General features: G+C 35.2%; 2 protein-coding genes across 2 annotated transcripts; one reads left to right on the forward strand and one right to left on the reverse strand.

Moving 5' to 3' along the window:
* Positions 1-2,290: 2,290 nt before the first annotated feature.
* LOC144447127 (putative ribosome-binding factor A, mitochondrial) lies at positions 2,291-6,155 on the reverse strand. Its single transcript, XM_078137032.1, has 5 exons — positions 5,914-6,155; positions 5,362-5,407; positions 4,371-4,523; positions 3,558-3,670; positions 2,291-2,711 (listed from the first exon to the last, which is right to left on the reverse strand). The coding sequence occupies exons 1-5, from the start codon at positions 6,087-6,089 to the stop codon at positions 2,291-2,293; spliced, it is 909 nt and encodes a 302-aa protein (XP_077993158.1). The 5' UTR covers positions 6,090-6,155.
* An 81-nt stretch (positions 6,156-6,236) lies between these two features.
* Positions 6,237-17,034, forward strand: LOC144447492 (ribosome quality control complex subunit TCF25-like). The gene is made up of 15 exons (XM_078137532.1): positions 6,237-6,474; positions 7,239-7,409; positions 8,433-8,638; positions 9,353-9,435; positions 9,611-9,644; positions 10,242-10,338; positions 10,763-10,862; positions 11,494-11,680; positions 12,310-12,415; positions 12,891-13,010; positions 13,434-13,519; positions 14,103-14,261; positions 14,849-15,019; positions 15,439-15,517; positions 15,949-17,034. Exons 1-15 carry the CDS (start codon positions 6,331-6,333, stop codon positions 16,156-16,158), a joined length of 1,953 nt encoding a protein of 650 aa, XP_077993658.1. The 5' UTR covers positions 6,237-6,330; the 3' UTR covers positions 16,159-17,034.
* Positions 17,035-17,552: the final 518 nt, after the last annotated feature.

Here is a 17,552-nt window from a genome sequence, read left to right on the forward strand (position 1 = left end):
TTGATGATGCGCAGCATGTCAAATCAAATCGACCTCACTCTTTGCTCTTCCGGACTACGTACATGACGAATTAACATACAATAGACTGATCAGTGACAACACCGGATATTCTCCTTCAAGTCTCCCTTTCGAATTCATTCCACATATCTTGTACTGGGTTATCATGTATAGCGGTACGAGTGGCCAGCTCTGGTATGGGTGTGTGGCCAGTGCTGGAAACCCCAGGCCCCATTTTAGACACACTTTGACCAAAAATGAATACCACAATTTAGACTATTACATTTTTGAAAAAAAAGATGAAAGTTTAGACCTAAATACATTTTCCTTAGGAGGCAACACTTGGGGACAATGAATGGCAGTTATGATTTGGTAAAGGACAATGGACCACATTTTAGACCAAGCAAAATTTAAAAAAAATGCAAAGTGGACCCCATTTTAGACTCTTCAGTTCGAAAAAAGCCAGACCCATATTTTAGACCAAAGAGCTAGAAAACGCACCCCGAAGGGCGGCACATATATGTATACTCAAACAAGGAGAGTAGCCCCCCCCCCCCCCCGAATTGTATGTACTGCATGCTACGATCCAGAAATGTCATGTGTCAATATTAAAATACTACTTACTCACAACAGGAGCTAACAACAGCGTGATCTAATAATATGTTGATTTATCTACTAATCCTGTACTAATTACATTTATCTCTAGTAGCTAACAAATGTCAAGTGTTTTGGTTAAACAACATAGATTAGTACTTGTAAACAAGATAACTTGTTGATTATCGAATTCAAATTAATACATATTTTTCCAATGCGTGATCAACACTTGTCTTACACGTGAACAATTTACTTAATGGCATGATCTTAAATCTCAATCTTAAATATTCTGGCGTAAAGTTCAGTCTGTCTTCTAGAACAATAAATCTAGGTGAAAAATAATTTATTTATACCAGACTATATTTACAATAATGACATCACCACAATTTCAAGGTGACAACTAGAACTTATATGTGAGGGACATGGAGAAATAAAGTTTACTCTAAGATTTTGATTACAACGCAACTGTTGGTGTGCGGTGTCTCTCTCTGTCTGAGTGTAAGAGCATACGTGTATGTGACGATACCTGTGTGGCTAATTCCTAACTTAGACAAGCTCGTAGATCCTGGTACCCGGAAAGATGGTTAGAGTGGAGAATCGTTTAAGTTCTACTGATCCACCTACAACAGTTACTACAGAACTTTAGACACTGAAAAGTTATACTAAACAACCCCAGAAGGTAATACTTTTGTACCAAATTGTATGGAGTTTAAAGAGTTAAGATTTAGCCTAATTATTGAAAATCATGAAGTATGTTAATGACTCATTAAAACTAAAAGCTATATCTGCAAACGTTTATGGACTTGTGTGCTTTGTTATGGTTGATATATGTACCAAATAATATGGAATTTTAAGTTTGTATTCTTAAAATATAGCCTAATTACTGAAACTCATGAATTATGTAAATTACTCATTAGGATTAAAGACTACATCAACAAGCTTTATAGAACACACACGGTCTGTTAACATCAATGAATTTATAAACAGACATGGAATTTAAAGCATGCATTGTTAAGATATGGCCCAATTACCGAAAATCGTTATTTATGCAAATGAATTATTAATATTCATAGGATTTTTACCAAAACTTAATCACTTCTAGCCATCACCCTAAAATCTATGTGCACTAAACTTCCTTAGAATTGAGTCAGTCGTTTTTGAGAAAACAATGGCACAGACAGAAAGACAGACAGACAGAGACATCACTAAAACACCTTCCCATACTGAAGGTAAAAAGTACAAGCATGTTTGAATTAATCAAGAATGAAATGTCATTGTATGTATTACTATTATTGAGGGTATTTTCTGAAAATGTGCACCGGTACTGAAGTATATTGGTCAATGCTTAAACTGACCATATGTTTAATCATAACCCCCCCCCCCCCCACACACACACACACACAGACATATATATATATACACACACATACACATAAACTCCCATATAGCTAAAACTATGCAATCTTTTATCTTTTCAATAAACTGGAATATATATAATGTATTCTTTTTTTTTTCGTCTTTACAGATTTGGATGTTGACTTTCTATATAAGTGATGTTGTCTCATGTACTGATCTTGGAACTGAAAAATCTACCATACATAAGAAAAACGTTGCACACAGACACACACGCACAGACACACACAGCTTTTGATATCATGATAAATTGACTATTTATTAATTATGACAGCTTCATCATATTTTACACCTCTTCATATTGACTTGTTTCATCTTCATACTGTGTATCATCGGCATCAGATTCATCATCCCAATTTGATTCATACTCTACACCTGCACTGGATTTTCTTTTGTTGAATTTTTTAATCTTAAACTCTTCATAGTTTTTCCTTTCTGCTGACTGTAATGAAATGTCTTTTTTATTCTTTTTAAATTTATTGATCTGTTTGTGGAGTTCTGAGTGATTGAGGCTAAATAAATCATAATCTGTATGGCTGGATGATTCCTTTAAATCAATGTATTCATCAATAGCGTCCTCTTCAGTATTTGATAACTGAACATCAGATAACAGTCTTTCAACTTCTGCCAGATTAGCGGCTCCTTTGTCTTTCACAAAAGACAGTTTGGGAAGGAAACCAACCAGTCGTAACTGAGTCAGGTAATGCCTGCAAAAAAAGAAATTGGAAGAACAAGTTTTGGTTACAAACAAAAAATACAACAAAAAGTTGGTGGTAGACACTTGAACCACATTCAAAAATCTGATTATCAATTCAAGCCAATACTACAATAACCCTTACTGAGGCTTTTTGGTGGTAGACACTTGAACCACATCCAAAAATCTTATTAACAATTCGATCTAATACTACAATAACCCTTACTTAGGCTTTTTGGTGGTAGACACTTGAACCACATCCGAATATCTGATTATCAATTCAATCTAATACCACAATAACCCTTACTTAGGCTTTTTGGTGGTAGACACTTGAACCACATCCAAATATCTGATTATCAATTCAATCCAATACTACAATAACCCTTACTTAGGCTTTTTGGAGCTACATCAGCATATCTTAGTTTGTAAACAAGATCAAAGAATGATTTATACCGAATGCCAAACAACATATTTCAGGTAGTTTAAAACATATGTTTATAAATGTCAGCATAGATTTCCCATGTCAATGGTTTTAGCTTAGCACATATTGGAAAATTTTGTTTATACATACACACATCGGGGGATGGGGTGGGTGGGTTTTAAAAGAAATTACTGCATATTAAAAGGTACTTGTAGTATACTAGTATTACTTACTGAAGTATACTTCAACATAACAATAACATTATGTCATCAACAGTATTTGTACTAACAAGACCAGAAAATTATTTTTATAACATTGAAGATATGCATCAAAAGTAACATTATACAGGGTTTAATTGGGTTTTTAGTTGGTCTGTCTTTTCTGAGAACAAATAAGCTTACAAACATGGCTTGTGCCACTTTCGTCAGTACGACATACCTCACAGATCCAGCATGTTTATCCAGTATTTGTTGTATGTTGTCATCTTCAGCTAACGTACCAGTAGCTTGCCAAAATACCAGACATACACTGAAATCATTTGCCATTTTTACCTGTATGAAAAATAACAATAATGTTGATACATAACCAGTGTTTTTGCTAAGGGCAATTAGTTGGTACATTCTACCTGATTTCCCTTCACCTGAGTTCCCCCTATTATGGTTCAACATTCTCAGTCTATGCAAGTTTTACTGTATTTCATCCCTCTACTACCAGGGTTCCAAAACCCTTAGCAGCTTATTAGCAAAAAAAAACACTGCATAAAACTGACTCATGACATGGCTTGAAATCTCCAAGTTATTGGTTTAAATGATTCAACCCAGCCATACGAATGGGTACCTGGTAGGATAGAGGTTGCTATGTGTAGGATTTTATCCTACTATGCACTTACAGAGGCTGAGATGGATCGTATACTCCCAAGTCCCCAGAGAATTAAGGAAGTAAGAAGAGCCATTATGTCACTATATAGTTCCATACTTGGGGTAATATCGGTAGTTGTGAGCACATTTGGGGGAAAGTACAGTACTACTATGTAAAAAAGTTACATTGTCATTTTGAATAAATGAATTGAATTGACCTAGTACAACAGAACATTTGAACAGCTGCTCAAAACATTCAATGTGTTGTTTGACATCACCTAAGAGAAGGAAGATAAAGAGTTGAACTTGAAAGGATAATAGTACCTTGATAGCGTCAGTGGAGAAAATTTCTCTCTACTGCTTATGGTAGAATAGATCGAATGCAATAACTTACACTCAACACTTCTACATTGAGTTCACCTAATTCACTGCTGACAACACTGGACTGTACCAAATCTACAATGTTCTTATAAAGCACTGTGTTGATAACATGCAATCTGGAAGTGTGACCTGGCTTTGTTCTTACTCTGGGACCTTGATCCAAGTTCTGTGAATATAAATAACAATTATCAGTAAATCAATTGTTATAGAGGAAAAGATCAACTTTAAATGATGTTACCCACGTTTGATTTGAGTATGTAAATTATACCATCTGCAAGCCAAGTTCTGCCTGTTTGGACAGAAAGTATGGGATTCATGCCCTAGTTGTTCTACATCACTACAACAAGAGTCTAGTCATTGATTCTGAGGTGCTCAAACTAGTAACACTAAAAGTATTCAGAAGTACCATTATTTCTCCCAATTTTTTCTTACAATTGTGTCTGTGCTGAAGGCTTGTGTTACTACTGAAAAAAAAGTACCTTTAAGACATGGAATGGTATTTGGCAAATAACATGACGCACATGCACGATGCACACATGCATGTATGCATACACACACATGCACAAACATGTAGACACAGACACAGATAGACTGTCAACAGTCATCTTGACTTTTTTGTAATTTAGCTTTAATACTATTGTTACTGAAATTAATAGAATTAAACATAACATGTATGGTGTGCGTTGGACGTTCCATGAAGTCAAGACAACGCTAGATTATATTTTATGTGTTCAAATCCTCAGTGATCAGAGTAGCATGTGTTCTGTACGTGCATTGTACATGCTGACTATTATAGGTTATGTATTTGCATACAATTAATATTTAAATAAAACATATTTCAGAAGTTTTTTTTTAGAAATACAACAAAATATAATCTGCATCTGAATACAGACTAAGACACAGACACACACACACAGACAGACACACAGACAGACAGACAGACAGACAGACACAGACACACACACACAGACACACATAATTGTTTCCATACTCCTGGTACTTACTAAGCCTAGCTGTGGTGCTGTTGATCCAGGTAAATAAAATTTCCTCCTGTGAAAAAAAATTAAGGCTATATTACTACACAGAAACGCATAGCATAAAAGACCATTTTCTCAAAATTCTACCAATGGCTAAACTGTACTTTTACAATAACTGTTCACTACTAACTAGTGCTATAGTAGGTTTTGAAAGGAAAACACATTGTCCTCATGGTTTTTGTCATGACATCCACAATTTCTGCATGGATGTGCCGCACTGTTACAGTGACACTAATACGTCCACGATTTATGTATTGTAACTAACAATATAATTTGCTATAAAAACTAAAGAACAACAAGACTGTAGAACACTGTAAATATGATATGCAGTTCATCCAAAGACTTGCACATGAACTGTTTTGGTGAAACTGTTAGTTTATGTCTGGTTGATAAAATTGGTTGTTTCATGCTTTACGACTGAGGTACATAATTGTGAGGCCGAATCAGTATCCTTAAAGTGTGTCCCATCCAAAACAACTTCACGATTACAGTGAGACAATACTTCATAATCAAACCTACTTCGTCTTTTTGAAGAGTTTCTGCAGCGTCTTTCTCTTCATGCACACCGGTGAGCTGTTGCTGAAATTCCGAATTGCATGTTTTTCTGCCAAAGATAATACATGTAAACGTGTGGGCACGTTGATTCTAAGTAGGCTTAAGTGCCGCAAGCACATACATCTTATGATCGACGTCATTTCTAAAGTCTAGCGAGATGGAAAGTTGTCATTTGGATCGATCAGCGTGCGTGTTGTGATGGCTGTGTTTTGTGACCTCCGTTGACCCCGTTGACTTTCAAGAACCCGGAAGTGGCAAGTCATGGTAGAGGGCGCTATCAAAAAAGGGATTGCACTGAACGGAGAAACTTCTTTCCATCTGCAACCAGATGGATACCTTCTAAAAGTTTTTCGCGTGATTATACGTTAGTAGACTCCCAAGATGTCGTCAAGGGCTTTGCGAAAGCTGCATGGAATCCAGGATAGTTTACCAACCGTAGACTTAGAAAGAGAGAGTAGTTCAGACGAAGAACCAGAGTTAGTGGATCGACCATCCAAAACTCCATTTGCGAATCCTTTCCTTGCAGTAAGAATAATGTCTTTTATTGTTTGGCTAAAAGTTTGTAAACAAGTAAAAAAATACATCTTAACGTTCTGTAAGAGATCAGTGGTGCTTCAAACTCTGATAAACAGTGGTCTGAACTTGTAATCTTCTTAACCAGGAACTATGTCAAATGATATCACTATTGCTTGTTGGCTGTGATTGTAATTGTCTGGATGCCAACGTGGTCGCTTGTAAAGATTCGATGATGGGATAGGATGGAAGTAATCTATATTAAAGTAATTTAACCAAAATCTAGCATGTACTATCGATTTTAAATATGCTACTTAGTTCTTACTTTTTTAATTATATCAAAATATATACTCACTGCCAGCTATGACCCTTATCACCTATGATGTACTCTCTTGCCCAGAATTATATGAATCCAATTATGGATTAATGAATAAAGCCTTGAGCCATGGAAGTATTACAGACTTCCATGCTGGAGCCAACCGATCAATGTCGATATTGCCAACCACTTTTGGAACTCCCCCCCCCCCCCCAACATTCTATGCCACCTCATATTGTACTAAAATCAAGAATAAATAGTCCAGGAGAAATGCTAAATCATCATCATCATCATCTGCAACATGTGTATTTGTAATGTAATATTACATATGAGCATACAGGCAAGCAAGGTTACATGTCCCAGTGGTACATGAGAAACACTAAACTAAATCTAGCCAGGTTACATGTCCCTGTGGTACATGAGAAACACTAAACTAAATTATCATAATCTATCTGTTCAGCTAACTGAAGACAATGAAGAATCAACTCATCAAGATGAAATGGACAAAGAAGAAGTTGAAGTACAACAAAGTGACGAAGTCAAACCAATAAAAAATGAACACACTGGTGCAAGGAAGAAAAAGAAGAAAAAGAAAAAGAAAAAGGAACAAAAAGAAATGAATAAGACTCCAGTAAGTACATAACTGATCAAGAAATTGTCAACAGTATTTTCATAATGTACCTGAGTTGTGAGAACCGACATGTATGTAATGTCTCTTGCACATTGAACAGATTTTTGTCTGGTTGACAAGTCTGTGTGTTGAACCAACGCTAAACTAAAGCATAATTTTGCGATTGTCTGTTTGATGCAGTTTTGGTTGTAAATGAGATGTTATGCTGTTGGTCAATATTTATTGATTCATATGAATGGGGGAATGCAATAGGGAACTTGCAAACCTGCCATGTTGAATGTTGCATCATGGGAAATGTGATAATAATAATCAAATAGCATTGTAAACAATAATGTTACATTGTTTTTAACTGTAAATAATCAATTCACAGTCACCCTGACCATTGTGGAAGGTTTATTTTATCGGTAGCTCCAGATTAGGTATTACGATAACCACAGATAATCCCATAGTCCTTTGCGTCTGAGCATGCTCAGTCTGGATTGCAAGTTCCCTATTGAAATATTATTCATTTTAAGAGTTAGGGACACATCTATCCTGCACCTGTACCTTCTAAATTCTCACTCTCTCAACTTGCTGTGAAATGCAGAGAGTGAAAGAATATGGATGCAACTAGTGATGTTAAAGTTATTATATTTATAGTAATGATAATAATTTATTGCAAGAAATTATAAACATATAAAATATTATAAAATTATTTACAATTGTACAAAAGTATCAAAATTTACAAATCAAGTGTGAGTCAATTATTGATGGTAGTATAATAAACAATTACAAATCAGATTTCTGACCAGGGCCACCAAAAGTAATTCTTCAGAACTGATCAAGCTTGTGGCTGCAAAGAATAACTCATTGTGATACACGATGTGTTTGTGTGTCAGACTGATAGACTGGATATTGATGAGTATGCTAGATACACAAATAGAAAGTAAGCGAGAATGAAAGGATGTACAAATCAAGTAGAACAGGGTACATACCAATGTCTGTTGGTGATTATTTTCGAACCATATACATTATACAATACAGGTCCATGATGAGGATGAGATTGATGCCAGTATTAGAGAAGTCAACGTTTTACTCGGAGAAATCCCAAGGAATGATGACAGTGAACTTAGTAACTATCCAGTTGCTATGGATACCAAAGCAGTACTTTGGGTTGAACACAAACACTTGAATCCAGATAATGAAATGAGACGAATATTTGGATCTCAGATTGTACGCACAGAAGGGAGGTAAGAGACATAGTGTTTGGTTCTCAGAGTGTGGTGGTGGTGCTGTTTTTCTACTGGGCATTCACTCACTTCGCTCATGAAGTCCACTTCAAACAATCATATAAATACCCAGAGTACACCACAATGGTATCCATGAATCATGGAGTGCTGTCAAATTACTTGTATGACCATATTAGTTACGTACACACCTTAGAAGACCACTTATCTTAGTATTTGGTCAGTTTAATATTTAACTTACTGTCTTCCGTACCAACAGTTGCAATGGGTAACTTCTACCCCAAAGTGAACAATCTTCATGCTTATCCACCTAACAGCACTTTCTCTATGTGCTACACTCATTTATAGCATTCGTATCAAGTGTAAAAGTATACTGTTTCAATTGGTTTATTTGCAAGCCTAGCATGTGCCCTTTGTAATGTGGTCAATTAATAAATGAAACAGCATACTTGTACACTTGATATGGATGCTATAAATGATTGTGGTACATACAGAAAATGCTTTACTTTGGTGTTATGGGTTGTAAAGTTTTGGTCAGTTTAATGTTTAACTTACAATCTTCTGTACTACCAATTAAGAAAATTATGTAAGCTTTTTTTCATGTCTATGATATATATATATAGTATACTGTATTAGTAAAGAATGTCACTCATTTTAAAATAATTTTACATTGAGATGTTGTTTTCAATTTAGTATGTTGGTTTTGTTTGATTACAGACGTCGAGGGCAAGGCAGTAGACATCACAGAACGACATGGCTAGTTACTCCAAAATCAACATGGCCACCACTGGCAAAGTCAGGTATTACACTCTTTCAATCTTTCTTAAATAACGTTTTTTTACCTCTCTGAAATCAGCATGGCCACCACCTGGACCTCTGTGTTACATATTAACATTAAATTTGTTTATGATGATACACAACTTACTGCATTTAATACATAAAACATATTTTCCTTCATCTGTTTTCATTTTAAAGGTCTTTCAATGAAGTACATCTCCAAAGTCAAAGGGTGAGTACATTAATAATTTTATTCAGAAAAACAATTAAAACACATACACACTCAAAAAAGGGACAGTATTGGTAAGGCCTATGCCTGATGTACAGTAACTTAGTGCTAACATCTATCATGTAAAACAAACCTGTGCCTCATGTTAATTGTTATTGGTTGGAATGTTCTAGACTAGCTTGCTTTGCCAGTGCCATCCTGAGATAGATAAATTACTGATAGTAAATCACCATTGTGATGATGTTTATTCTGTTCACTGTTTGTCAGCCTAGGAATATCGTTATCTGCTTATGTCGATTATGTAGTGCTCTTCACAACTGCAGTACATGCCATATTAGGTAATTTCTCAACATTGTTGCAAATCTAGTAATGTTATGACATACAAACATTGCTACTATAGTAAAAGCCCTGTATTATGCATAGGATTATTTTGCACTGTATCCAAATGTATGTATATTATTACATTTATATATTATTACAAAATATTTATTATTAAGTTTCCCTCAGTGCATCCATTGTTACAATCATATTTTACAACTACTAGCTGATTTGTCCTTGAGTTGGTGTAAGTAATATAACTATTATTTCTATTTGGTACAGCTGTGAATGTTTTACATTTGAACACTCCAAGGACTACCAACAAGTACAGTTTAAATTTCTTGATGCTGTCGAGTCTCTTAATCCAAATAACATAGTTGTAAGTACTTTGTACAAGTATCTCTGCACGTCTTGAAATCCATATAACATTTCCCAATCTAGCCTCCAACTGTCACAAACTTCTAGTATTTGTTCATAAATGAACAACCGATGACAATTCATGTTTTAGATTTAACAATGAACTTTAACGATAACAAAACAACATATTTTTTGATGATTTTTTTCATAAACACAATGAACACAGATAATCAAATATGTTTGACATAGTTTCCTTGATGACTATATGAATGGACAAAGTCAACAGAAATACACATTTTTGTTGATGTGTCAATAAACACACAGAATGGTATGTGTACTAGCAATCTTTGTATACAGGTGACACAGTATAGTATTTATATTTTGAACCGTAGTTGGCTTAATCTAAAGTTGACTAATTCAAAACTATGTTTTCTTTTTCTTTGTAGGAAATATTGAATATGCATCCCTATCATATTGATAGTTTAATACAACTAAGTGAAGTTTGTAAAATGAGTGAAGATATACAGATGGCTACCGAACTCATAGGTTAGTATATATACTTGGTAGATAAATGAGAAACAGAGTGGCAAATTAAGTTTTAAAAAAAAATAGTTTTGCTTACTATTATTATGAATTAAGGTCTTTGAATAAAATTGAAATCCCTTGTGTGACTGCATGAGTTTAAGGACAGAATTGTTAAATTTGTCTATTTTCTGTTTTTCAGAATGGGCGCTGTTTTGTTTTGAGTGTAATTTTGTAGTGTGGTTTAGAAAAAGTGATATGGGGAGGAGTGTGTGTGTTCAAGAAAACTTGTTCATTTCTAGAATTGTCTTTACATTATCTTTCATGAGAATGGACCCTGGTTTGCTTTGAGTGTCAATTTCACAGATAGCTTGGCATATAATTGTGAAAACTTTGAAAGTGATCACTTCAGATATCTAGTGATGATAGTAGTCGGGGGGGGGGGGGGGACTCTTCAAAGAAGACTTGTCAAATTTCTATTATATTCCTTCCATTGTTTTTTAGAATAGGCACTGTTTTTTGCTTTGAGCTTAGTCTGGTAGATATCGTAGCACGTAATCACAGAAAACTTGAAAAGTGATGCATCTAGTTAGGGGTCACTATCATCAAAGAAGACTTGTTAAATTTCTATTATTGACTTTCTATTGTCTTTCAGAGAGGGCGCTGTTTTGTTTTGAGTGTAATTTTCATGTGTTGTTCAACCTGACACAATCTAGTTGTAGACTGGACTACAGACGACAAGAGAATAGAGCATTCTTTTTAGCATTATTTAAACATTTGATGTTTGTTGGTCAGAGAGGATGTTATCGTACATCCTTAGAGTACTGTAAATTATTACTAAGGTAAGTAGTTACTGTTTTATATTACCTTGGTTTCAGATGAAAAGATAAAAAAAGAAAATGTGTTCCCACTTTTTTATTTAAATATATACACGCACAGACACACCAATGCAGTGCTACAGATTTCCATTCAGGTTTGGGACTACATGACAGGGCTATAATTATTGCATGCTCACTATCATGTCACTGTGGAACTGTCAAGGCTTTGCCTGTCAGTCCATACTCTATCCCAGTGTCATCCAGACAAGGTATAGCACTCGAGGGCTCCGTGTGAGTAATTGTCTACAACTGTCCAAGTCATTACTCCAGGAGTATCTCCAAATGCACACATATCAAATCTCAATTGATCATAGACCAGTTATCTGGTCATTCTATGAATTTACACAGGTAGAGATTTAGACATGGGAACCGCATACAGCCTACCCATCAAGTCTGTAGAACACACACCCAGGGTATAAGTCGGTCTCAGAAAATCCTCAGGGATGAAAGTTAGCATTGACCAAGACATGTTGATCTCCAAGTGATGGCCTGATTTACAATACTTTGTGACATACTTTCTTTTGCAATGGGTGGCAATAAAGGACATTTTATAAATTTGTGACAAACTGTTGTTGTTGTTGTTGTTGTTACAGTTTGGATGCAGACCATGATCCTCTGTGTGTTTTATTAATGATAGACTTCTACGCCATCAGATCTAAACAGTATGAGTTTTTAATTAGACTTTATAATGAATGGGAGGTGAGTTCATTTGTCACTCTTTTATAGAATTATCGAAGAAACTGTGTTTGAAACAGATGTATACCACTTATTGGGATTTATCATTACTAAAACATATAGCCTACGTTTGTTTTACTGATATTGCCCACTTCATTAATATTCATGAACTAGTTTCTGTGAATGTTGATTGACTAAATTCATTGGTTCATTTACATTAATGAATATTCATGAACAATATGCAAATACTGAATGACAAAATTCATTGGTTCATTTAAATTAATGAATATTCATGAACAATATGCAAATGCTGAATGACAAAATTCATTGGTTCATGTAAATTAATGAATATTCATGAACAATATACAAATGTAGAATTCATAGACTCATATTTGTAAATGAACATTTCTAGTCACAAGTCAAATAAGTCAAGGGAGCATAAATCAATTTTCTACTCGTTCCATTTATTAACCTTCAATAATTTATCTCAATGTTTCAGAGTCAGAGGAATTTATCACAGTTGCCTAACTTTGCCTTCTCTGTGGCATTGGCTAAATTTCATCTCGGTCAAGAAAATGCAGATGCAATGCTTCAAGATGCTTTGCTGAAGTTTCCCTCAGTAAGTATTGACATGAAAATGTCCAAGTATACAATGTTTTTGAAATCAAAGGTTGAATAAGTTAGTGATAGAAATACAGCACAACTCTTCCTTACAAGTAATTAAACATGACCGGAAAAGAGAAAAATTATTGTGAATTTGGACATACTTCAAATAATGCCCTAGTCTTGAAATGAGATCTTGAATCTGCAGCTTTGAGGATTTGCCAAATAAAACTGAATACGCTGAAAAGTGATGTGTACCTCTGTCTAGGTGCAGCGCCCTCTGTGGCAACCTTAAGCAGAATAGCCCGAGGAGCCCGGGGGTAGTAGGTAGACTAATGATACCCAAACTTGAGGAAAAGGAGTAATCTGTGTTTACGATTTCATTTACAAAACACAAATTTTCTTGGTGATATTGTGATTATTTTTATCCTCTTTACAGATATTACAACCATTGCTGGATAAGTGTAGTATACAGCCTGATCAGACAGTCAGTAAACATTCATTTTACACCAGTGCACCATTGAGGTAGGTTATAAATTATTTTTTATTTCTTTCAAAATTAACTCCGTTCATACATTCAAAACATTGACATTCAAAAACACAATTGAAAATGAGACAGTGTGACAAACTCCAACTCGAAAGGTTTCCAGAAATTGTGACTATATTTCACCCTGTTAAACACGGCATCATCAAGTCTGCCAATTTGTCATTCAAATTTAATTTTGAAAGAACGTATATGTTTAATATAGCGACAGTTTAGATTAGCTTCATTTCATTTTCACACAACAATGTGAGACATGGTATATCTAGCTGTAATTGCAGTGGCTAAGTTTGACATGAATTTTGATGTACTAACATTGGACATGTGAATGATCAATCTACCGATGTTGCTGTTGTGAAATTCCACTTTCATTACCAAATGGTATTAGTGAAAATTAGCCACAGATTTTATCATGTGTGGATGTAATGAGACTCATCAAATTTGAAACATGGCAAAATTTGGTGTCCATATTAAATGATTATCCATATAAAGAACCACAAACAACAGCAAAGTACAAACTCGTCTATGAACTGTAAACTTGAAATTTATTTCTGTTTTGTACCGTAGTCAACCAGCTGGTTTGCAGCATTTAGTGTCTCTGTACATAGGCAGATCATTCTCTGTGTGGAAGGAACCAGAGGTAGTGACATGGTTGGAATCTAATGTCCTGAAAGTCCTACAAAGAGTTGACGATAAGGATCCATTGGTGGAACAATATGCTAAAAAGTAAGTAGATTTTGAGATATCAGTTGTACAGTCAGATGCCTAGGTGTGTGTATGTATGTGAGGTTGGAGGGGTAGGATGGGAAGGAGGGGGGGGGGGGGCTAACCCAGTGGTAGTCAAATTTGAAACCAATATACATTGTAATCTAGGTTGAGTGAAATGATATGGATGGGGATTTGGGGTTTGGAGTTTGGTGGGTGGTGATGAGGGTGCCCCTAAAATGGACAACTTTGGTGAAGTTTTGGGGTTTCTGCACATAATTGACGGCACTGGAAAAGACTAGGGATTTCTCCCCATAACTAACTATGCTGAGTTGGGTTGGGTTACTTTCATAGTTTTCATTTCTAGGCATCATCATAAAACCATCTTCCTTGCTGTGACAATGGTACCATGTAGTTCTCCTGCTGCAGGAAAATGATGCTCAGAATGATTTCTGTGTTTAGGTTGGGTTTCTCCCCACCATTGACAGTAGGGATAAGATGGAGACAGTTCGTTTACTGTGATCTACCTATATTCTACTTCAGTAAATCAGTGGAACATTTTCCAATTAGCAAGTATCTCAAGATGTGTTTTTTTGTATGTTTTCTAGGAGACATTTAAGATACCAAGGAACACCTACCAATATACTGCGTCATATTATGTTATCAGAAATACAAGATGCCAATGTTACACTACCAGCTGAGTTAGCACAATCACCTATGATGTCATATGATCCATTGCCACCTGACGATAACATTGTATCTTATACTAGACCTCCTAGGTGAGTCATTACTTCAAAATACTAGACCTTCTAGGTGAGTCATTACTTCCAAATACTTGACCTCCTAGCTGAGTCATTACTTCCAAATACTAGACCACCTAGGTGAGTCATTACTTCCAAATACTAGACCTCCTAGGTGAGTCATTACTACCAAATACTAGGCCTTGGTGAGTCATTACTTCCAAATACTAGACCTCCTAGGTGAGTCATTACTTCCAAATACTAGACCTAGGTGAGTTGTTACTTTCAAAAACTAGGCCACCTAGGTAAGTGTGTAACTTCATATATGAGGCCTCCTTGTGAGTTTACTTCAAATACTTTGCCTCTTGGGTGAGGCTTTACTCTCAAAACCTTATTTTGAATAATGACTGTCCTAGCCCATTTATTCAATTTCAAACGTTTCATCTTTTGTTTTCAAGGTCAAGGTTAGCAACTCATCCTGATAATGGTCCTCTTGCTGCATTCTTTAGGTCTTTATTGCCAACATATAATTTAAGGGTAAGTATTCAAATCCAACTATTTAATTAGGAGAATTAGTATGTGAATATGTAGTAGTGATTACTAATATGAATTAGAATATGAATGTGAATCTAAGACTAAGAGGGAATGCATAATGTGAACATGGATAATCAGGTGTATATTTAAGTGGGGAAATGAACTATAAAACAGGATAACCAGGTGTATATTTAAATGGGAAAATGGACTATAAAACAGGATAATCATGCGTTAATTATTTCTGAAATTTCTCAATCTATTAAACAACCAATCCAAGTTCTCAATCTAACTACCAATCAAATTTATCAGTCTAACTACCAATCAAATTTATCAGTCTAACTACCAATCAAATTTATCAGTCTAACTACCAATCAAATTCTTCAATCTAACTAAATACGTATTAAATGTATATTTTACCTGTTATCCCATCCCAGGGTGCAGGAGAAGGTGATCGTGCTGTCGTAGCTGTAAACAACGATGAACAAGAAGGTGCAGTAGGTGGCCCTGCAGGACTAGCAGCAACACCTGATTTAGGGCGTAGTATTGAAACATTGATGGATGCAATGAGAAACTTACTGTCAACGTTAAACCCACAACAACAGAATGAAAATGAACAAGATGAAGAACAGAATGAAGAGAACTGATTATAATAATAATGACAATAGTTGGAAGATGTATGCCAGTGATTATTTGCATTAGTGTGTACCTATACTATTGAATTTGCTCTGCAGCATAAAATCAAAAACATTGATACGTACCTGTATGGAAATAAGTGTGCAAGTATTCCATGATGATGGACATGAAATCGTCTGAACACAGAGTTATATTTTAATGAAATTTGGCAGTTTTCAGATAAAGATAACAAAATTCCATAACATGTGAGTGCCAGTGTGGTGTACTTGGGGCATTTGCTGTGTGTTCTGATACACTTCACTCGTCAAATTGCTGTTGCAGAGAACACTGCAAGGACATGCACAAATACCTAGAGTATACCACACTGGTGTCCATGCATCAGGAGTTCTTTACATTTGTAATAGTCTACACCAGGGCGGCTGACATGAAATTACCATATATACACCATGTGGGTTGACATGAAGTATTTGCAAGGTTCTCACTGATTGGAAAGCATATACACTAATATATGCAAAGATCATTAGATGTCAATCTTTTCTACTGCTTTCTAACCAATCACAGTCATTTTTTTTTTTCATTTCTCACTATAGTCCACTATAGTTTTATTGCAATCACAGTAAACCTTTAGAAAAAAGCTTCATGTTTTAACCACTGCATTTGACGTTTACTGCTATTATAGTACTCAGTTATTGAGATTGTTGTTACATTCTAGCAAGGCCACAAATGATTTCAATCAGAGAATAAGTGAGTTTGTATCTGTGGTACATTGACATTGATAGGTTTTTTTCAGAATCAGATTCAGAACCAGAATCACTTTGTTCATCCACTTCAGGATATTTTATAATGGCAGCTGTCACAGACAAAACACAAAAGCATTATATTATGTACCAGACTACTGTAACAGTAACATTACTACTATAAAATAAAACCCAAATACACTACAAAGAGTGATTGTGAGTAACTATTGAAAAGAGAGATAGTGGACTGTACAATGGATATTGTAATGGTTTGTTAACTTTTATCTGTTGTTGGAACAGAATCTACTAGTAATTTGCCTGCTGTCAAATCAATTGTGAAGGGTGGGAAGGTGCTTTTAAAATATGTGTGGATCACTGATTGTTGCTGTTTGTTTTTGAGTGTGTGTTTGTATGTGTCAGTGTGTGTGAGAAAGAGATTGCTAGTGCATTTTGTGAGGATGTATCTGTATGTATGTATGTATGTATGTATGTATGTATGTATGTATGTATGTATGTATGTATGTATGTATGTATGTATGTATGGTACGTACGTACGTACGTACGTACATACGTAGTCATGCCCATTTGAATATTGGTTCTTGTATCATGATTTTCACATTTTAGTGCAATGTCTTACCAATGTAATTATTGACAACTAGTGACTGACA

This window comes from Glandiceps talaboti, chromosome 16, assembly GCF_964340395.1.
Source record: "Glandiceps talaboti chromosome 16, keGlaTala1.1, whole genome shotgun sequence".
Taxonomy (NCBI): domain Eukaryota; kingdom Metazoa; phylum Hemichordata; class Enteropneusta; family Spengelidae; genus Glandiceps; species Glandiceps talaboti.